Below are 24,242 nucleotides of genomic sequence, written 5' to 3' on the forward strand. Positions count from 1 at the left end.
AAATGACAAGTAAACAGATAGCACAATGCCAAATATCTATAGGCATTAATTCCTTCCAATGCTGGATAAAACTGAATTGGAAACACTGTCAAGCAAGAGAATAAAATAGATTTTTATGTAAAATTCATCATAAAATCAATAACATTTTAAGTCTGAATTTTAGACAAGATAACATTTGTGTCCTCACTTCCGTAACAAAATAATATCTTACTGATTTTGCACCAAATGTGGATGATCTCGATAAATTTGTTCATTTGATATATATATATATATATTTATTGAACACCTACTCTATGCCATTCTATAATGGTAGATGAAATACATATAAACCCTGTGCCCACAGAGCCTACTGTGCGGTAAATAATGCAGATATCTAAAACATACATATACATATATGTGAATATTAAAATTTGTGTTAAGAACTATAAAAAAGAACAGAGAGAGTGGTACTATTTAAGTTGGCAAATCAAGGATGTGACATTGAAGCCAATACTTGGGTGTGAGAAGGTTGGTGGACAGAGTACTTGCCAGGAGGGGAAATGAGACATTCCTTAAACCAATGACTACCCCTTACAATTTAAAAACAATGCTTATAATGCTTATTATTAAATGTTAATAGAAATATAAAATGTGATTTTTTTTTAGGTTTAAAACACATTCTTATCAATACAGCAAATGAAATTTTAAAACAAATACTAATTATTATTATATATAATACAACAATTTTCCTTTGATATTACAAACTAAAGAATCCCATTCATTATAGATAAATTCCAAGAAATAAATGAAGATGATATATGAATAGATTAACAAATTAACTGCTCTTAGAATGTTTTAAGATGATTTTAATAGTTCCTACACTTAACGTTTGAGACACTCATAAATACAACAATCTCTTTATTTTGGTACATAAAATTTATTTCATTTTTTTACTGATTTTCTTTTAATTACTTGACCATAATGTTATGTTTCTCCTAAGTCTTAAAAAAGGCAACTTTACAACTATGGGAGCAAAACTATTGTACACAAGTTAACATAGGGAGAGTCTGCTATGTAATTCCATTGCCTTTACCGAGTCCAATCAATCCCACAGCTCAGTTACAGATAAAAGGGGAGAACTCTGCCACTGGCTTCCTCGTTCTCATCCTTACACCAGGCAGGTCTTATCCCTCCACCATGAGCACGGCCTCATCATCACCTTCTCTCACACAAGCCCTCTGGTATTGTCTTGGTCTTTTCTTCCTGCATCCTGCTCCCACTTTCCCCGCTTCCCTAAATCATTTCTTAAAAAACGCCTTCCTAAAGCATTTCTTGAAAAAAAACGCCTTCCTAAAGCATTTCCTTCCTATGTATTTATTTGCCTTTGAGTGCCCCTGTATAAGCAATCTGTCATTAGTTTAAAAGCAAGACAATACATGATTTTCACAGTTGTCAATGAAAATAAGCAACTGCACCTTCTGCCCTTGTTTCTAGTTGGTACACCTGAAAAAACAAATGCAACACCCTGAGTTCATTGCAGAAATCCTATATATTCATCTTAACAGTTTTCCCCTTTTCTGATGATCTTATACCATGAGATCAGTAAGAATGCCAGAAAAAAATAAAGATGATATAATGTGCACATTACAATTTGCTTAAGTACTTGATCATCTGTTGCTAATGACTGGAGATTTTTTTTATATATATATATATATAACTGCCTTAAAATTCATGTAGAAATCAAATGGAAAGATTTGGGGTGACTGAATTTAAAGTGAGAAAATAAAAGCTCAGATATCAAAACTTTCTTCTAAGTACCTTCAAATAAAATTGTGAAGGAGGGAATTTAAGACCAGCATCTAATAGCCAATGTTGCTATTCCTGCTTCATTCTGTATGTGAATTCATGTCAAAACATGAAGTGGAAAATGATTCTGAACGTCTACTGCAAAATCATGCCTATGAAATTACGTAGTGTTTCTATGGGCCAGGCAGCCCTCGAAGTGCTTTACTCACAGTAGTTCATTGAACCCTCACAACAAGCCAAAAAAGTGGGGATTGCTGTCATACCCACTTTACCTTTGAGGGAACTATAGATAGAGAAGCTAAGGATGAGCACAAGGTCACTTAAAGAGCAAGTGGCAGAAACGGGCATTCAACTTGGGCAGCTCAGAGCCCATTTCTTAACTGCCGGGGTCCAACCCCAGCAGGTCCAGGGGTTCCCAAAGGCATAGACGGAGTCGGCGAAGAAGGAATGACACGGAGACAGCGTTCAGTTGATCAGCAGCCTAGCCAGGATCTCCAGCCAAGTTCTGGTCTCGATCTCCAGAGAGGTTCTGCTTAGGATCTCCAGCCAGGTTCTGTGTCCATGGTCTCTTGCTAGGTTCTCCAGGTTCTCCAGCCAGGTTCTGTAGACATGTTCCCTCGCTAGGTTCTCCAGCCAGGTTCTGTCCAGGTTCTCCAGCCAGGTTCAGTCACCAGGTTCTAGTCAGGTTCTCTTGCCAATTTCTGTAGTCAGGTTCAGTCCAGGATCTTTTGCCATGTTCTCTCGCTAGGTTCTGTCTCTAGGTTCTGAGGCCAGTTTCTGTCCAGGATCTTTTGCCATGTTCTCTCCAGCGAAGTTCTTCTGTCCCTAGAGAATGTTCTGTGTAGGTTCTGTGCCTAGGTTCTGTCTCTCTCTCTGTCTTCTAAGTTCTGTCTGCTGTAGTCTTGTTTCAACTGTATTTATACCAGTTGATTCCAATCCTATCAATCTCTATTACAAAGGTTAGGGCGTTTCTTATCTCCATTCCAGGGAGTAAAGATTATGTAGCTTAAGCATGATTGTTCATAGTTAAAGTGATTAATTACCCACCTGGCACTTAGTTAAGAGGTTTTATTCCCTCCCTAACTTCAGGGGAAAATCCCTACCTGGGGAAACAACCTTTCTCATAGACCTTGGTTAAAACACATAGTGCCAAGAAGGTGAGCAAACATATTAAGAACAGTATGCCATATATGCCAGGTCCCTTGAAACAGCAAGCATGGACCGGCTCCCGGCACTTAACTACTCAACCAAACCATACAGCTTCCCTAGAATCTGCTGCTTCTCCTAAAAAATTGAGCGGGGGGACCTTTGCCCCCAGAAAAGGCTGAAATCGTAAGAAGTCAGGTAGTTATGCTAGAAATCTAAAGCAATACCAGAAGTATTGCCAATACTTCCCACTTCTTCAACAGGCGTTATTGGGAATGAGAAGCACTTCCGGCCCTAATTAGAATGTCCCCAGTTTCTTAGTGTAACATCAGCCTCCTGACTCACAAAGGTGTTTAGTAAGTAAAAGTGCCTAGAACTGTAAACCAATCAATATGAGACACTTACATTTGGGCGTCCCTGACTTGTCCCTCCCTCTGTCTCATTTCCACACCACGGCCCTCAAGTCTTTTCAGGTCTGTCTACTCTGTGTGTGGATTGTCACGGGAATATCCCAGCTGGCCTCTAGAACTTTGGCCTCTTGTGAGGCCAGCGTTTCCTGTAGTGTTGCCACATTAACCCGCCTTAAATATTATTTTCTTCACAACGCTTTTCTGCCCAAAATTTTCTGTGCTAACGCTTTTCTCACCTGAAATTTGAGGCTACGTGAAAGCTGACAGTTAAAATGGGGAGAAGTTATACTGGGGCTCCTTTTCTGAATTCATCTCTAAAAAGCTCCCCCTCAACGAAACAACAAGAATGCCCACTGCATGGGAGAACATATTTGCCACTGTTATCACTGATAAGGGTTTAATCTCCAACATTTACAAAGAACTCATACAACTTAACAAAAGGGAGATAAACAACCCAATCAAAAAATGGGCAACGGACCTAAATAGAAACTTTTCAAAAGAAGAAAGAAGGAAGGCCAAAAGACATATGAAAACATGCTCAAAGTCACTAATCATCCGAGAGATGCAAATCAAAACAACAATGCAGTACCATCTCACACCTGTCAGAATGGCTATCACCAACAAATCCACAAACGACAAGTGCTGGAGAGGATGTAGAGAAAAAGGAACCCTCGTGCACTGCTGGTGGGAATGCAGACTGGTGCAGCCACTGTGGAGAACAGTATGGAGTTTCCTCAAAAAACTAAAAATGGAACTCCCATTTGACCCAGTGATCCCACTTCTAGGAATATATCCCAAGAAACCAGAAACACCAATTAGAAAGGACATATGCACCCTATGTTTATAGCAGCACAATTCACCATAGCTGAGATCTGGAAACAGCCTAAGTGCCCATCAGTAGATGAGTGGATTAAAAAACGGTGGTACATCTACACAATGGAATACTACGCTGCAATAAAAAAGAAGGAGTTCTTACCATTTGCAACAGCATGGATGGAACTGGAGAGCATTATGCTAAGTGAAATACGCCAGTCAGAGAAAGATAAATACCACATGATCTCACTCATTTGTGGAATATAATGAACAACATAAACTGACGAAGAAGGACAGATCCAGAGACGGAGAGGCATTGATTGGACTGTCGGGCCTTAGAGGGAAGTTAGGGGAGGGTGGGCTAAGGGGAGAGATCAACAAAGGACTTACATGCAAGCATATAGGCCTAACCAACGGACACGAACAACAGGGGGGTGAGGGCATGAGTGGGGGGGATAGAGGGTAACGTGGGGGAAAAGGACACATATGTAATAACTTAATCAATAAAAAAATAAAAATTAAAAAAATTAAAAGCTCCCCCTTTTTACATTCCAAAATCCCTACTCCAATCTGTAAGTATGGCCTGAAGTCCAAATGAATAAACACTGCCCATTTATCATCACACAGCATCTCAACTCCTCCCAAATTCCCGTGGTATTTATGACCCGCATCTCCTTGCTAGGTCATCTGCCTCTGGTGTCAGACCTCTCTCCTCTGTCATGCACATTCCCAAACTTTATTTGGGGTCCTCCTCTGAGCACAGCTTTCTAAGTCCAACTTAGCTCAAACCTACCTTCCACACAAACCTTTCTAAGTATGCCACCCTCAATGATGTCCTTTCCATACACAGAACAAGATGGTTTAAAAATCATTTTGTGTTTACTTTATTGCATTTCCCTATCTACAAATAAATATGAACATTTTTTTCATGTTTACTGTCTATTTATATTTGCTCGCCTGCGACCTGCCTATTCACCTCCTTTGCTCATTTTTCTACGGAGTGGCTAATCCTTTTTTTTCAATATGAAAGAACTTGTGTATTCCAGATATTAAAATGCTGTCATCATACGCATTATAAATATTTGAAGACCACTGCTCTTCTTTTTATATTTAAGAGCTCTCCCTGGCTGATGGTTAGAGCATGCACTTGGGTTGCAGGTTCTGTTCCCAGCCTGAGTCAGGGCGCTTGCAGGAGGCAACCAACAGATGTGCCTCTCTCACATCAATGTTTTGCTCTCTTCCCTTTTGCCCCCTCCACCCTTCCTCTTTCTAAAAATCAACTGAAAACATATCCTTGGGTGAGGATTAACAACAGCAACTACAAAAATTCTCAGACACTACCTTCTCCATATGATAAACTCTTATCATTTTTTGTTCTTCAGTTATAGTTTTCCTCATTTACATCTCTTCATGGTGAAATGTAATTAGGACATTTGAAACTTGAAGAATGAATATTTTCAAAGTTGAAAGCACTTTAAGCATATAAAACTTACTGTATGATATCATATTGTTGACTTTGCAAATGTTATCTTTTTCCATTGAAAGAATTTTAAATTGTTTTATAGTCAAGTACATCTATTTTTTATTTATTTTTTAAAATATTATTGAATTACATATGTCCCCTTTCCCCCCCATTGACCTCTTCTAGTCTGCCCACACCCCACTACCTCCCGCACCATCTCTAGTCTTATTTAAAAACAACTCTGTTATCTCTATTTGATATGTATGGTCTCCTGGGTTTTCTTTTTAAGATTTTAAAGTTATTTTATTGTTTACATTCACATAGTTAATCCATCTGGAATTCATTTTTTATATGGTTTAAGGTTCAGGTCCAATTTTATTTTTACTCTGATGGATGACCAGTTATGTCAGCACCATTTATTAACTAATCCAACTTTTTCCCACTGACTTGAACCAACACTTTTATCATATATTAAGTTTTAATACATATTGGAGTCTATTTCAGGATTCCCTTTTCATCCTACTAATTATTTATCTCTTACTATACCAATCCCATATTGATTTAATTTCAGTGGTTTTATATTATGCTATGGTAACTTATAACTTAAGTTCTCCCTCACTGGTCTTCATTTTCATACTTTTAAGAGCTATTTTCAGGCATTTCCTTTTCATTCAAACTCTAAGATCATTTTATCCATATTTCTTCAAACCTGTTGCAATATAATAAAAATTGCATGACATGTAGGTGTATGTATGTATGTGTACACACACACACACACACACACACATATATTAATTTGGGAAGAATTGAAATTTTTATCTATTGAGAATTTCAACCAAAAACATGCCATGTCTTTACACTTTTTCCGATTTTGTTTTATGTTCTTCAATAAGATTTCAAAGTTTTCTTCATTTCCATCACTCTTGTTTAGTTCATGATTAAACTAAAGCATTTAAAAATGAAGAAACTAATGCTTTATTACTCAGCTAAAGAGTGAGTGTGTAGATAGATAAATAGAAATTTCATTTTTTGGTATGACTACTGCTAAATTGTAGAAATCCTGAGAAATATGACAATATGGCTAAACTCATCAAAAAAGGTTAGAATTTGAGCTGAGAGAAAAGAAAACTTTGTTTCATGCTTAAAATGGACTTATTTTTTTCATACTGAAATTTATAATTATTGTAATCCTATCTGAAATAGTTTCAGAAACATTATCTTTGCATATTCTTGAAAGTAAAGATATTATCTAATATGAAATATTTTCCTGTGCTGCTAGAAACAAAATCTCTGAATAAAATCATTGTGAAATCATGAGTACAGTCTTACTTGACTAGAAAGTTTAGAAGCTTCAACAGCATGTTCAAAATCTAGTCTTCCAATTACAGCAGGCTCTTTATTCATTACTCCTTGGCCTTTCTTGTATTCTGCCTAAAATGAATAAATGAGAGAATGTTAAATATTTCTACTTTCCAATTAAGAATTACATTGACACTAGCCACAAATAGATAGATAGATAGATAGATAGATAGATAGATGATAGATAAAAGACCCTCAGTCCATAAAAATATTCCTTACAGCTCATCAAATTCTAAAATACTGAATGCTAAAGAAGAAATTGATTTTATAATATGGCTATCTAAATAAAGTCAACATTTCTGTAGTAAAATAATTACTCATTTTGAGCCATGTATCCAATCATCATCATCATTGTATCTATAAACTGGAAAAATAAGAAATTTCTGAGTAATTGAGACTCTGTCTTCTACATACAGATAGCTTTTATGGCTTTGTTTAGTCTCAGGAACTGATCTAACCCTAGTTGATTAACATGCAGTTGAAGTTAGAAAATAATTATTGATTATTAATTTTTAAGGTGTGTAAAGCCTATTACTTAAGTATTTGGTTCAAATTAAGACATCATTTTAAACCAGGTATTAGGAATGTTCAAAAAAATATTAATCAAGGAGGATGTCTTAGAGAACATAAGAAATACCTCTGTGGTGTAGGAAACATGCAAGGATAAATGTTGGCAGAACAGAATCTACAAATGAACAGCAACAAGATAAGAACAAGGCAACTGAAGTTCTTTTGGACAAGGTGAGGTAAGAGATAATATGGGACCAGATTACTAACAACTTGACTTTCAAACTGGAACATTTGAATGCTGTCTTATACCTGAATACTATATATCTATATATTGATCAAAAAGTATGGTAATACTAGTCATAGTCAAAAGTTGTGTTTTAGCAGCTTCTGCATATACCCAAATTATTTACAGGATTAAATGGATAATTCAGATTCAAAAATTGAGATGATTAATTTCACTCATTAAATTAACCATGAAACTGCCAAAGCCATGCTTTGTTCCTGCAAAAAATAAGAAATCATTTCCGCTCAAGATAAGAAAGAGCAATTACATTGCTTACGATCTTGGAGATCTGCGTTGCCATCTTGATGTCTGGTCTGTTGAGCTCTGCATTATACATGTGGGTGTCCTGCATATCTTTTCTATAAGAAATCTGATCAAAGAGACAATTTTGATTTTAAAAAATAAATTACTAATTTCACATAGCCTAATGCCACAACATCATTTACCCTTGTTACAATCACCTTAGAAAGCCAACTGACATTTAATGCAAAATTTATTTGGATAGATATATTCTCTTTTTACTATACCTATACCTCACTATCATTATTACATATGAATCAAATTTATACAACATAAAAAATATGAGCCCAAGACCTTGGCACAAAACTATTCTTATAGGATTTCATATACGTTCCCCTCATATGCATGCCATTGTGTCTAAGTGTGCATACTGATACTCACATAAATAACATCCTCATCAAGGCTTTCACTTGCCCCTCATACAGTCTCTGCACCAGTGGATGCAGGATAAGCCCAGTGCATGGATATAGAAAATCACTTCTGTGGGGGCAGGGTGTGTGAAGTTCTGTAACTTTCTAACTTTCACCCTGCCAACCATACCTTTCTCTCCATTCTCTGACTAGACTATTCAAATGCCCACATCTGGAAATCCTAGTGTTGGACACCGATAGTTTTATTACCTATTAAATAACATTGCAATGACTTGATCATCCCCAAATAAAAGCAATTACATTCAGGAATATTCATCCTCCAAATGCACATTCAGCACAAACTAAAATGTGGAAAACGGAGATTTTAAAAGAAAAATATGCATAAATTTTGCCAAAGGTACTCTAGATAGCAGTGGTCATTTAGATTAACTGGACTGACAAGTAAGAATAGACCCGAAGTGAACCAGTATAATGTCCAATGGTCAACACTTCACCAATATGTCCCCTTCTCTATTTCCTGAGACCAGTCATGATTTGAAAGAACACTTAGCTATCCTCCAGATGCAGTTCTACTTGGCAATATCACCAAGGCCTGGTCAACTTGTCTAATATATCTATATCTATATCTATATCTATATCTATATCTATATCTATATCTATATCCTAGAGGCCCAGTGCATGAATTTCATGCACTGGGAAGGGGGGGTCCCCTCAGCCCAGCCTGCACCCTCTTGCAGTACAGGAGCCCTTGGGAGAAGTCAGCAGTCGGACATCCTTAGCGCTGCCATGGAGGCGAGAGAGGCTCCCACCACCACCGCTGTGCTCACCAGCTGTGAGGCTGGTTTCTGGGTGAGCAGTGCTCCCCCTGTGGGAGCACACTGACCACCAGGGGGAAGCTCCTAAATTGAGCTTCTGCCCCCAGGTGGTCAGTGTGCATCATATCATCCAGTCATTCCACCATTTGGCCAATTTGCATATTAGACTTTTATTATGTAGGAGATTATATATATATATCCCTAATATGCAAATAGACCAAATGGCAGAACAACTGAATAGCCGAACGACCGGTCGCTATGATGTGCACTGACCACCAGGGGGCACGCACGGAACATGGCGGGCATGGGCCGTGGCGGGATGGTGGAGCAGGTGAGTGGGGGCACCAAACCAAGGCAGGGCACTGGTTGCTGTCACTGGGGCGAGCCTCTGGTGGTTACTGAAAATTCTCTGCTCCCGCATGCCACAGTCCCACCTGGCGCTAGTACCTGCTGCCGGCACGAGCCCCACTCACACCCACTGCTGGCACCGGAGCCACCGCTCACAACTGCTGCTGGCCCCAATCACTCAGTGCCGTCAGCGGATGCGAGCAGCGGCTGCTGGCCCCAATCATCCATCAGGACTTCTCCACCTCCCCCTGCTCCTGAGGGGCAATCGGGGCTGGCAGCTGCCACTTGCACCCACTGCTGGTCCCGGCTTTGCTCATACCCACTGCCGGCATCCGGCAACAGTCCCAATTGCTTGGCTCTGTCAGTGGGTGTGAGCAGTGGCTGCTAGCCCCGATCACCCTTGAGGGCTTCTCCACCTCCCCCTGCTCCTGAGGGGAAATTAGGACAGCAGCCACCACACATCCACTGACGAAGTAGGCCCTGCTTGTACCCGCTGCTGGTGCCAGCCCCAATCGCTACACGCCGTCAGCAGGTGCAAGCAGGGCTGGCACCATCAGCATGTGGGAATAGCGGGAGCGGGGCTGCCAGCAGACAGGGGACCTGGGGCCACAGCGGGAGAAGCCGGGCAGGGGCACTGAGGATGGGCTGAGACTCACCCCTGTGCTCACAGCACCCTCACGGCCCACAGTTCCTTTCAAGGTGCACTCATTTGTGCACTGGGCCCCTCGTATAATTATATATTCTACTAAAGTTATAATGCAGAGGTCATGGTAATGGTTTCAGAAATTCATGTATATTTTTTAAAGGCACAGATCTAGGTGGAACACGGAAGTACAGTGAAACCTCAGCTCTTGAATTTAATTCATTCCAGAGGCTGTTCAAGAAGTGATTTGTTTGAAAACTGAATCATTGTTTCCCATTAGAAATAATGTGAATTGGAAATAATTATTTCCCATTAGAAATAATGTAAATCCATTCCAGACCTGCAGATGATTCCGTTTTAACCTTTCTTATATAAATGTCTAATGTACTGCTTAATCTATAAACAAACACATCTTTTCTTAAATTTATTGAACCACCCCCTAGTAGCCTTTCACAAATCACTTTCAGCACTTGTCCCAGGGGTATCTTTCGGGAAGTCAGTATGCAATATCTTCACTTTTTCAAATATCACTGCCTCCAAAATGTTGTCACTGGCTAACTGCTGTTCTTCTATCCAAATCAACAACAGTTTTTCTACCTCTTCAATTGCCTGTGATCATTGTGTCTTTCACACCTTAGCAACATTAGCACCCTTGATGGCCTCTCCATGATTTACAACTGTGCTAATCATCCATTTCACCAGCAACAAAAGCAAAAACAAACAAACAAAAAACAACAAAACATACACACACACACACACACACACACACAAATATTCACAGCACAATTTCCTGAGATGTTAACAACATGAAGTTTAATGGTAAACCAAGTTGCATTCTCTCCTTTCTTTGTGGCCTGAGAGACTTTCTGTCATGCTGATGTATCAGTATAAAAGGGTTGTTAAGTAGAGAACTAAAGTTTTGTTCCATAATGGAGATATTTTTTTCTGTGAACAACTTGGTGGAGAACCGAATTGTTTGAGATGGGAGACTTTTAAGAACCGAGGTTTGAAAGTATACAGCTAAACATCTATACAAATGCACTATCAACTGCATTTTTCACAACACACTTATAATATTGCCTGCAAACCTCTTGCAATAGCATCATCTGTGGTACTTATTTCAAATTTAGATTTCTGAGGTCCATTCCCAACTTTGTAATGGAATTTTAATAAATGAGGCCCAAGAATTTGCATTTACATGAATTTCCTGGTTAACTACTATGAATGAGTATTCTAGATAATTCCATGTATCTTTCCTTTTCAACCTTGCAGGGTTAAAAAATAAAACATTGCTACATTCCTTCTTTCAAAAATAATATCAAGTATACAAAATGATCATGTATGAAGAGGTCAGTAGATAGGCTCCCTATGCATTATATTATTTTATTTCAATGAAACATTTAGATACATTTCTATTTACATTTTTTAAATATATATTTATTGATTTAAGACAGGAAGAGAGAGGGAGAGATAGAAACATCAATGATGAGAGAGAATCATTGATTGGCTGCTTCCTGCATGCTCTCTACTGGGAATGGAGCCCACAACCCCAACATGTGCCCTTGACTGGAATCAAACTTGGGACCCTTCAGTCTGCAGGCCAATGCTCTATCCACTGAGCCAAACCAGCTAGGGCACCATTTATATTTTTAAGACCTTGTGTGTGCCTCACCATCAAGACTAGTTTTTCAACTATGTTTATACTCATGAACTTGTCTGACAAGTGAACAGCTTAAATACAGTTAGCATAATTTCAGCAAGAATCTGTTTTCTTCAGTATTCCCATTTTCATAGGATTACCTTAACAAGTAATTTCAGGCAGGTTTTGTGCATACAGGTACCAAAAGAAACATAAAAACATAAGCTGAAAATTGAGTTATTTTGTTGGATGGGCTTTAAATCTTTAGGGATTTAAAATAATCCAATTTTATTGGTTTCAAAAAGCACCACACTCACCCACAAATGATAGCCAATCACCTCAGCCTGCACTGAGTTAAACACAAGCTGTGTAAACAAAAACCAACTCTCAGGTGAAAAGAAGCCAAAATCATTACTTACCTACAAAGGCTAGCTGTTTCCATGTTACTACATTCATAGCAAAACCATAGGGAGGGAATGTCTTTTTGTTTAGAAAAGAATGAGAGTAAAATGGAAACCCTTACTTTTTGTAAAGAGCTGCAACCTTTCAGAAATCTAAGCTGTACATGAGTTACCTAATTATATGCTGTTCAGCCTAATGATGGAGTGAAGAGAGGTGATCGGCACAAAGACACAGGAGCAGGACTCTGAATAGGGTCCCATCATCCATGTAAATTGCAAATTAGAGGCCAGCATATGTGACTCAAAACAAATATTAAGATTGACGTGAGCTGCAAATTCAAACAAGCGGACACCACAGAGCCACACAGGAAAGGCCACAGGAGCCTGGTCACTAGTCAAATCTTCCAGAATATCGCTGCTTGGCGAGAGTCCGCAGGAATGAGGGCTGAAGATGAGCAGCAAGTTCCTGGTTTCCACTAGCTGGAAGGATGTATAAACATAGGTGGTATGACAACACGGGTCATTATCCTAAGGTATTCCTTTGTAGTAAACGCGTTTTTGTTTTTGTTTTATCTGCCTAGCATTTATTTTTTTAAATTGGGAACTGCCCCACCCTCACTCCATGTGATTTGGTGGAGCTATCAAATACAGCCTACTTTCGTGTGACAGGCTATCCAATCAGCTATCCCATCCCTTTGGAAATCATCCTATATAATAAAAGTGTTGTATGCAAATTGTCCCCTCAACCAGGAGTTCATCCTAGAGTTCGATCAGGGGGCGGGGCCAGCCAGGGAAAGGGAGGAAGGCTCCAGCTGGCAGCCGGCAGCCACTAGGGACCCTACCAGTGCATGAATTTCGTGCACTGGGTCTCTAATGATTAATAAGAAAGCAGACATAAACCAAGCAGGGCCAGAATCATTTGAAGGATCTGAGGCTAGGAGAGATAGAGCTGCTGTCCTTTCCTCTGGAATTACCTGCTGCAAAGTTGATTTAATTTTAAGAACACCAGCTCTCATCTTGAGACCATTTAAACAGTCTGTCTGGAAGTGAAGTCACAGAAGCCAGCAGAGTCAAGAGGCTGGGAGAGAAGGAGAGTCCTGGTCACACTGTGGAGCCTCTGGATCCAGCCAAGTCTGAAAGTAGCATGACTTTTCCAGTTATGCAAACCAATATATTCTTGTTTTTATATGCACTAACTTAAGATGGATTTTTCTCACAGAATCTAGGAACTGCTAACTAACAGCCTTTACGTCATCTACAGTGTCAAATCTGCTCTTTATTGCCTCCAATAAGGATTTTAATTCCATTAAAATCTATTGTTGAATTTCTTCCTTATCTCACGATGTTCACTTTCCTACTCAACTTTTTGTTGTTGTTCTTAATCCTTGATATATTTCCCATTGCTTTTCAGAGAGAGCAAAAGGGAGGGAGGGGGAGAGAGAGAGAGAGAAACATCAATGTGAGAGAGACACATCCACTGGTTGCCTCCTGCATGCACCCTATCTGGGGCACAAACCTGCATATACTAGGTATATGCCCTTGACTGGGAATGGAACCCTCGACGCTTTGGTGCCCAAGCCAAAGCTCTATCACTCAGTCACACCAGCCAGGGCAGCTTCTTTTTTAATCTCACTTTGTCTTAGAACCTCAGTTTGTTCTCTCCTTGCAAGCTTTCTAGTTCTGTTTCATAAGGCCACAGCTTTTGCATGTTTCCTGTTCATACAGAATGTCCAATGTGCCAGGCACTGTTCTAAATCTTTTACACACATTAACTCATCAAATCCTTGTATCGTCCTGGGTTAGATTTGGCCAATAAGAGTCTCATTAGATTTTGAAAACAGAAGTGAAATAGATGCCTCTATTTTCCATGTAAAGCCAGACACGTGGGCAGACAAAGAATTCCCAGTGACTTAGCAGCAAGCTTTTCATATTTAGACAACAGTCATTTGAGATTCCATAAAAGGTGAGCTAATAAACTAGAGGAAAGCAAAACCTCCACCAAAACTGTCCTTACAGTAAAGTTCAAGCACTTGGAGATGTGAACATTGAGCGCTGAGGAATGTCAGCCAAGATGGGAGCCACAGAAAGACACTTGCTGGGGCTGAGGGCAGGGTGAGCAGACAGACTGACAGACACCAAATGCAACTGGCCCAGAAACATTCATCTCTTTGCTACTCTGGTGAAGGTTAACATGATTCTAAGTGAGAAGAAACTAGAGAGGATATGTATTTTTTAATTTTGTGGAACACAAGTTGTCATTATCAAAAAATACCTGTATCATCATTATAAATTCTCACATTAGAAAAACTCTCCAGGTATCACCAAAGGGGCACACACACTGGAAAGTCTAGGCTTATTTCTGCCTGGGCATACTGTACTTAAAAAATTATTAAATTATATAAATATTTTTATAAGATAATGTAAACCTTTTAAGTATAAGTAAATGGAGGATCTGATATTAAATAGGAAAATAAGAAAAGTTTTCAATCTTCTAAAATAGGAAGTAACATATGGAGTTGTATCTAGAACACTTTACCATTATTATTATTATTGTCAGTTTATAAGAACATTTTAAAGTTGACTAAGTTTTCTTAGTCATGGTTATTTTATCATCACCACAATCCTGTGAAGAAGGCAGAACAGATAATACTAACTATTCTGTCTTAGAGATGAACAAAATACTAATACACCTAGTTTGATGCTAAGTCCTAAAGCACTATTATTGTAAGTCACATCAAGGAACCACATAAAGCCGGAAATGTTTCCCTAGCATCGTTTTTCCTGATTTTTCTTTAAGTTTTTTTTCATTTTCTGATGAAATAGAAGTTTTGTCTACTGATAAGTTTTTATTAACATTAAGAAACTACATATATCATTCTTGAAAGGAACATTAAGTCTCTTGCTTCCCCGGCTGAATACGTCTTTCTAATGCACACTGAATTGATTACCAATATGGTGCTTTGGAAAAGTTTACCACTCCAATTTCATGACAAGTCTATACAGACCACATTCCTTATAAAACTTAAAATGGCAGCTTAAAATTTGTTTGCCTTACTTCAGAACTATTGGAGTTTTTGTCTCTGGTAAGATTGATGAGAACTAATAATGTTACTGGGGTTTTCATTACAAGCCCATCTTTAGGGAAAAGCAACAGAATAGAAACCTCCAGTTTCTCTAATTACATTAGAAAAATTTGGCAGGGGTACATCCCTGAAGATACAAAAGGATTTAGATTGCCTCTTTTAAATCATTTTTTTATTATCTTATCAGCAATAAGGGTTCGGGAAGTTTTTGGATATGCCCTTCTGACCTAAATGCTCCTTAGTATAAATTTTATATGGATTTGGACTTCAATGTAGTCTTACTTCTTTAGATTGTTTTGAGTTAACTGTGATAGCACTGTAAATTCCTAAATCACCCTTGAAAACTGGAGGGGGACTGACTAGGACTAACATTTTATGGAGTGGCTCTTCCGCAGAGCCCTTCACATATATCATCTCATTTAATACTTGCAGCCCTAATGAGATAAAGATCATTGCCCCGATTTTAAGATGAGAAAATTGGGAGTTGGAGATGTTAGTAACTTGTCCAAGGTCATGCAAGCAAGTGGCAAAGCAAGCATTTTAGCTCTGATTTGACTCCAGATTCCCTGTCAATTGTATGCTGCAGTGGAGGATAGTGAGAAATATGTTTTCCTTGTTTCATGATCACTGATTCTGGGGGTGACAAAGGAGATTAACTGCACCCAAATGCTCTTCTCCTTGGAACGCTCAGTTATTCAGAGGGGAAAATTTAGTTGGCCGGTCCCACAGAATCCTCTCCCCATCCTCTTCTGCTTACACACATCTACATCTCTAGAGGCAGAAGGAGAGAAAGGTTCTGAAACAAAAAGTGTTCCCTGTGAACCATGGATAAATATTATAGTAAAAGGTCTGATTGGAAAGAAGGCAGAAGTTAAAAACATTGTACTATCGTTGTCCCAGTTTCTTGTGTCTCTCTAACAGCTACTCAAACACCGACTTGATTTGGATGGAAACATAAAAAAAGGTAAGCAAAAATGCAGACTTGCATTGTTTCTAGGTTAATTAGTTGCACATGTGGCAACACATTTGATTTTAAATTAAATCAAGTGATTTATAGGCTTAGTGCGAAGTCACAGACCACGTAATGAAGGGTAATTCTATTAGTAAATTCTCTGCCAATGGGCATCATTAGACTGAAGGAGGCAGGGTTGTCTCTAGTGGTGATTCGGTGGCCTCACCAGCTGAACCACAAGGTAGCTGTACTTGCTCTCCTTGCGGCTTTCCAGACCTGCGTTTAAATTTCATATTGCAAGGACAACAAGTGTATTATTCTAAGTGCCTTGACTCTAGAGGAATAGCAACTACTTCACAGACAGAACACAAATATCCTTCTCACTTTAAATCTGAGTAAATAGTCTTAAACACTTTCTAAATCCTATTATATGTACAAACTTTGCATGTAAAGGTTGAGCTGGTTAGGCAGAGGAGTGTAAGTAAATACACGCTTCTCCCATAAGTACACAGTATTGAACGGAGAAAAGGGCTTTATACTCTGTTCCCTCAACCCCTCAATCAAAGACCTTTGAAAAGAAAAGGCAGACTTAAAATAATAACCCCAGTTCTATGATAAGGAACTTCCGTATTTGAATTTCATTGAATTATAGAGTTAGAAGGGCCTCCTGAGGATCCTTGCAGTAAGGCCCCCTCCCCAACCCACCACCACCACCTTCTTCTTTCCTGCAGTGCACTGGAGCTGCTAATCTGAATTCTGATGACAACCTATTTGGTGCCCATTTTAAAAACTTCATTTAAAATCTTGACCAATAACTAGTGACCTTTAAGAGGGAGGCAGCAGGCCTAACAGAAAGAGCAAACCCAGGGCTTTGATTCTTTAGTCTCATTTTTCTCATCTACAAAATGGGAACCGGTACAGGGGTTTTGTGAGAACTGGCCATGATCAAAGTCTTGGCACAGCTCTGCTACACAGCAGTGCTGGCTAAGAGGTAGTTATTATGATTATTATAGTCATTCTGTAAGCAAACTGTTCTTATAAAGCATCCCCTTAAAATGACCTTGCTGGTAATAACAGACATGCAGCTTCTTCATCTCTTATCAATCTCAAACCATCAAGGAAAAGTGCTTTGGTGTTGGCATCTGTTTATACATTTGGATTAAAACGTAAAACCTCACTCAGTTTTTACTTAAGCATTGACCTACTGCAATTTAATATCAGAAAACTGCTGCCATCCTGCAAAGAGACACTCTGCACAGCTGGGGCTCTGGGAGCTCAGATCTGCAAAGCACCTTTAGTAAGAGAATTAAGTGGTGGGACAGACCCTGTGTGAGATGACAAAGATGTTTCAGGTATTTTTGACAAAAGGGAGTTTCTTGACCCAACTAGGACAGACGCTTTATCTTAACTGATTCTAACCAATAAAGAACCTGGCAAATAATTTTTATATTCCTTCTAGAAAGCAGAAAATTCATGATGGGGAGATAAATAAGCTTTCCCTGAGATTTCAGGAAGAAATATTTCTTCCAGGCCACCATGAGAGTGGTGGCAACTGAGCAAACGCGTGAAAGCTTTGATGTACCTCCTGACTTAAAACCAAGAGAGATTCGTTTTCTATAGACTCACTTCCTCCCTCTCAGCTTCTGCTTCTAAGCCAGCCATTAGGCATCTATTGATTTCCTATTCTCTGTGGGTCTTTAGTTTGACACGCTGCCCCCACAAGCATTCCAAAAGAAACCGGAGTGGGGGACAATCTCGCTAGCATCTGTGAATGAGTCTTCCCGGGACCACTGATTTGCAGCACTCTTTCTTTCTCCCAATTCTTCTGCAATCCTAGGCAGGAAACCATGGGGGCTTTGTCCTCAAGTCAAGGAATTTCTAAAAATTCTAATAACCCAATAGGTCCAAAGGATCCATGTGTGTCTTGTTCAAAGAAGAGTTTCCAATGCCTGCAAGTGCCTGGCATTTTAAAGGCATTCCAGGAAGTTTTAATAACTGTTAATGGAATAATTCAGATATCTTTCTTACTGAACATAGAGAGATAAAAAGAAAAGAAAATTTAAAGTCATTTTTTTAAAGGGAGTGTCATAATATTTAAATTTCAACAAAATATCCATTAGCCTCACGGTGGGTCAACCACAATTTTCCAGAAAGTCGTGGGGAGTGGCTTCCTTACATTACTCTGGTGTTTATTGACCTCCATGGCATGTTTGATCTCAGGTGGCTCCTTCATATGGGTGTAATCTGAGAGTCCTCTGGCAGCATCATGTTTCTGCTTGTAGGCGATCTTTAAAAAAACACACACACACACACAATAAACCATTACTCTCATTTAGAAGTGCATTAAGTTTTTACCTGTTAAATTTCAGAGTTTTGCTAGGATTTTGTATATTTGAATATCACAACTGTTGGTCAAATTTGCCTGAGTCTCTATAACAAGATAATATACATAACATTTTCATTTTAGTGTTTCAATTTAGGCTCCTAATTCTAAATCTTTGTCGCTTATTTCAAAAGTCGTTGACCATAGGCTGAAATCCCAACTTTGGTGTTCATCCAGTTTAAATCTCAGCTACGATTGTGGGAAATCTCCCACACCCAAGAGCGGTTAGGGTTCTAAATGTTCAAGGTCTGAGTCTTGGGAAAGCAACTGACAAAGTGAGGGAAATGATCAGATATTTAAAAGTGAATTTTTCATTTTTTAATTAATTGTTATGATTTGATGAAGGCCCAGCTATAATATTTAAATGCCTTAACCTGTGGGAGAAAATAGAATGCAAGCAAAAAATCTCAGATATGTCAAGCCCAGTCCTCCGTTAGAGAAAGAAGCATCATACCAACGTATCCATCACCACCAAGTTAACTTTGTTCTGTACTGAGAAGGCATGAGTGTGATTACTTCAGAAGCAATCAAACTTGACAGAAGAGTTAGAAATTAAAGATCTAGATGACAGCAAACAAATTATCCCCTTACTCTTAGCCTATTCCATTATCCTATTTATTTCCTTCAGAATTTTTAGTTACTGTGTTTCCTTTATGTCATTTCTTTTCTGTCTGCTCTTACTAGAACATAAATGTCTGGTTCACTGAAGGCTCAGAACCCCCAAATACTGTCTAGCACAAAGTAGACAATAATAAATATTTGCTCAAGTGAATAAAAAATGAAATGAATAACTGAATGAATGAGAATAAACCAGGAATAAATTATTCCAAAGTTAATATTAAATATTTATCAAAGGTTTAATAATAAAAAATATTAAATGGAATTACAATTACTTAGCCCAAGAGAATAAAGTAGCCTTAAAAAGAAAGATTAAAACAGTGTTAATCAAGAACAAAACAAAATCTAATTTTCAATGAAAAAGAATTAAAGTTAAACTTAGGGAAAATTTTTTTACCCATATGATTTCCCTGAGAGCTATGCCTGTATCGTACACATGTTTTAATATCCTGTGCCAATCACAGTGAATGACAAAGAGTAGAAAGGAAATAAATGTTTAGTGAATGAATAAATTAAATATTCTCATGAACTTAAACTCCTCATAGTCTTTAATAAACAGAATCAATCACCCATTTGACTTAGATAACATACTTGTCTAGAGGATTAAAGTAATAATTAAATATTTAAAAAATAAAATCATCAACTATAACCACACACAAAAAAAAGAACAACTATCAGTGTTTAAATACCGTCTCTGCTTCCTCTACTGAGTTTTTCTTGATAACTAATAAGAGAGAACTCAATCTGGGGCATCACAGCCTCTAAATTTTGAAAGCTGTGATAAAAATTTCTTTTGTCAATGAAATTTAACTCTACCTGCCCATAGCCGCATCTATTTGGCCATACAGGTGGAGTCTAGTTCACAAGGCAGAACTTTAAAGAGGGCAACATAGCTGTCAATGACTTCCCTTCTTCCAGACTGTCTGCATGCACTGAAGCACTGAACCCCTCTCCTCAGCCCAAATTCCAGTGTATCCATCTCTTTCTTAAGGTGCCCACATGTTCCAGACCTACCCTCATTAGAATTATTCAACTTAATCCAGACTACCATCTCTCATGTGCTGTATGTGCTTAATGCAGCCATAGATGACACTGTTTCCTTTTGATGGCTGTGTTGAGATTCCTGTCAACACCCTTAAGTCTTGTTCAGTCCCACCCAGCCCTGTCCCCACATCCAATCCTACATCTCTGGTTGATTATTAGGGCTCACATGCAGCACCTCACCTCAGCCCAGGGATCATTCATCTTGTCAGAGCCTGTCCAGTGACTTAATCCATCAGGATGTCTAACTCTGGTAAACATATCTTTACATTTTTCACCAATTAATTATGTTAAACAGGAATCCCATTAAGAACTTTCATCCGGGTTGAGAAAGTCTATTATCTTAACTCCATTATATTCTATATTATATCTCGGGGTGGGGGAAGGGGAAGTTAATGAGGGGCTAAGTCTATTAAGCCAGGAAAAGAAAACTTCTATGAAATATGTTTCTTCTACTTAAATAAAAAGAGCTAGTATGTGCCTGTCTTCTTTTTGCTAGATGCCTGGTTTATGTTGCATCTTAGACTGACTATTACACTTGGGACTTTATAAACATAACCAATACAGTTGATCATTTTGTGGATTACCATAGAAATGGTGAGTCATCAAACATGGTTTTAAAAAGCACTCTTTGTTAAAAAGAGCCATGTAATTTTCTACTTGCAGCATTAAAACAGTCATTTCATTTCATGTATAGCTGCTACTAAGCACCACTTCAGAATTAAAATTAGATCAACTTGGAGGTGGCTGAACTTTCATTTATCATATTAATGTTCATCTTTAAAATAGCTAATGGAAAATTATATCAAGCTAATAAATTTCCTGATGAATTTGATTTCCTAGGATTTGTCATTATTGTGTGGCATTTCCCTAGATTAGCACTTGTTTCCTTCATACCCTGGGAATTAAGATGGCTGTGGTACTTACGGACACCTACCTCATGGAGGATACTTGCGATAGTCTTACATACTTTATATATAAACTAGTGACCCAGTGCGTGGATTTGTGCACATTGAAAGGAAATTAATTAGAATAAATATTTTAATATTGCTATTTGCCTTTTCTCTATAATAGAAATGTCAACCAAATTCACAATCGACAATGACAGATCGAAACACACCTCCAATAGGCGCCGGCAAGAGCTTTATATGTATCGCACATGTATGAGTCAACATTTATTTTTAAATTGCCAGTACATGTCATATGTACTGGTCGGATGGACAGATGATGGACAGATGGATGGTCAGTCACTTAGCCTTTTATATATATATAGAGAGAGAGATGCTTATATAAGTAATCTATCTATATAAAACCCTAATATGCAAATCGACTGAACAGCAGAACAGCCAGTGGAATGACTGGTTGCTGTGACGCACATTGACCACCAGGGGGCAGACGCTCAACACAGGAGCTGCCCCAGCAGCCTCCAGGCCCCAACCAGTGGCGGCAGGGGGTGGGGTGGGGGAGGGGTGGTGAGCTGGCAGTGCCAGGCCAGCCAGGGCAGGTTCGAGCAGGGACCCAGATCACCCTGCCGGTCACCCATACATTGACCCTGTTCACTGGCTAAGCCTAGGGACCCTACCTGTGCAGGAATTTCATGCACCGGACCTCCAGTATGTGTATATTTATCTTACTTATTTGATCACATAGTATATCTTTATATCTCATATATACATATATAAGATGTGCATACATTTCTAACATATTTTATAACTATTACATAGGTATATGTTCTTCTAATTGATAGCACAGATATCTCTGATGGTCCTGAAACAGGACCTTGTGGCCACTATAGACAAAAACAGGCTCTCATAAACCCCCTGGAACAGATGCCTGAGTAGCCTGTATTACTTCTGTGATAAGGGATGACTTAGCCTCTGCCTGAAACAGCCCTGGAGAGAAGGATTTCACTGCTTTATGCCCCAATCCATCCATTTCCAGAAGCTTTCTTTTATGATCTGTGTTTATAACATTTTTAATGATGAATGTATATATATAAAAGGCTAATATGCAAAGTGTCCCCGCAGGAGTTCAACCAGGAGACCTGGAGTTTGATCACTCGCTATGACGTGTGCTGATCAACAGGGGGAGGCATGGAACGAAGGAAGGCCCCAGCCGGCAGCCAGCAGCTGGAAGCCAGAAAAGGGAGGCCCCAGCCAGCAGCCAGAAGGCCCCGATCGGCCTTGATCGCTGGCCAGGCCTAAGGGCCCTACCTGTGCATGAATTTCATTCATTGAGTCTCTAGTATATAATAAAATGGCTTCCTAAAATCTCCACATCTCTCTCTTTTTTTAAAGGCACATCTTTCTATTAGTCATTTTCTATAAGGAATATTAATCTAGCTAACTTCACTTTATCACTCTAGTTTGGTTTTAAGATACTATTTTGTTCCAGTATCAAAAGTTTAGATTTTGCCAAAACCAGTTTGGCTCAGTGGATAGAGCGTCGGCCTGCGGACTGAAAGGTCCCCGGTTCGATTCCGGTCAAGGGCATGTACCTGGGTTTCGGGCACATCCCCAGTAGGGGGTGTGCAGGAGGCAGCTGATCGATGTTTCTCTCTCATCGATGTTTCTGACTCTCTATCTCTCTCCCTTCCTCTCTGTAAAAAATCAATAAAATATATATATAAAAAAAGTTTAGATTTTTCATTAGAACCCAGAATGCCATTAAATTTCAAATTTGGCTAATACTCTAATTTACACTATTTGGACATAGTAAAAGGTTAGGGTTTTTTTGTTTTGTTTTGTTTTTGCAGACACTGTCAAATCATTTCACTTTCTTGACTGTCTTATTACCAGGTTAGCTTTGAGGACTGCAATTTAAAAGTAGTAACATTGATGTATGTAAGACTAAAGAAATGTTATTATAATTACATAAAAATCTTTGAACTAGATACCTTATTCAAGGTCTATGTTTTTCCTTATCAACAAGTTCAGGGACTAATTACAACACTGGGCAGTGTTGCTCCTTAAGAGCACAAACCTATCTTTCCCAGGGTGCATGCTCTACTGCAGGATAACACATATTAGCCAAGGACGTGATGAACTATTCTTGAAAAAGCACACACGCCGGATTCCTAAATATACAACATGGATTATTTTTTAAGTTCTGTGTTGCACATATTTGTGTACTATAGATCTACTGATGCTATAAAAGATGAGAAAAGTTGTACATTGCCTAAGTAATAAAGATGTATATTTGAAAAATGTTACCTTCTCAAGTAAGTATAAAAAAATAATTTTTTTTCTTTTCCTTCTTTATTAAGTACTACTTGTCACATAAGTGCTGTGTTATAATTATTTGCTTTTTAAAGTAGTCCATATTATCAGCAAGTGGTTAGGTGACTAGATATGGGCAGCAAAAAAAAAAAAAAGAAAAAGAAAAAAGAGGGCATATTAGTCACAGTCAGCCGTGTGAAACTTTAACATGATATATTTTTAGCCTCGTGTTGCACAGCTGAGATTAGCTTACTGCCAAGTTGGGTACACAGTGGACATTTAACTTTGTAATAATGAAGGACTTAAAGAGGTTATGCAGAGGATAACTATGCTCAGAATTTTTCAAGAGTAATCTATTTTCAGACTATTTAAAAGTTATCTAGGTATCCTCTACTTAAAAGATTCCAGAGAAAAAAGTAAACTTGTTTAGCCCAGCCAGCGTGGCTCAGTGGTTGAGTGTTGACCTATGAGCCAGGAGGTCATGGTTCCTTTCCTGGTCCAGGTTGTGGGCTCAATGGATCATGCAGGAGGCAGCTGATCAATAAATCTCTCTCATCATTGAGATTCCCTCTCCCTTCCTCTCTGAAATCAATAAAAAATATATTTTTTTTAAAAAGAAGTAAATTTGTTTAATAAGAAAAAGAGGAGTAGAGATGGTAAGA

At 38.6% G+C, this 24,242-nt stretch overlaps 1 protein-coding gene across 2 annotated transcripts in view; it reads right to left on the reverse strand.

Annotated features, from left to right (window-relative positions):
* NEBL (nebulette) overlaps positions 1-24,242 on the reverse strand; it is a 372,828-nt gene that overhangs the window by 72,797 nt on the left and 275,789 nt on the right. The window contains exons 5-7 of one of the 2 annotated variants that reach the window (XM_081103925.1): positions 18,497-18,607; positions 8,037-8,138; positions 6,946-7,047 (exon numbers count right to left, since the gene is read on the reverse strand). The exons of the other annotated variant lie outside the window; for it this stretch is intronic. Coding sequence (XP_080960051.1) covers positions 6,946-7,047; positions 8,037-8,138; positions 18,497-18,607 — 315 coding nt within the window. The remainder of the gene's footprint in view (positions 1-6,945; positions 7,048-8,036; positions 8,139-18,496; positions 18,608-24,242) is intronic. 2 annotated transcript variants of the gene reach the window in all.

Source organism: Myotis nattereri (genome assembly GCF_964212035.1).
Source record: "Myotis nattereri genome assembly, chromosome: 1".
Classification (NCBI taxonomy): domain Eukaryota; kingdom Metazoa; phylum Chordata; class Mammalia; order Chiroptera; family Vespertilionidae; genus Myotis; species Myotis nattereri.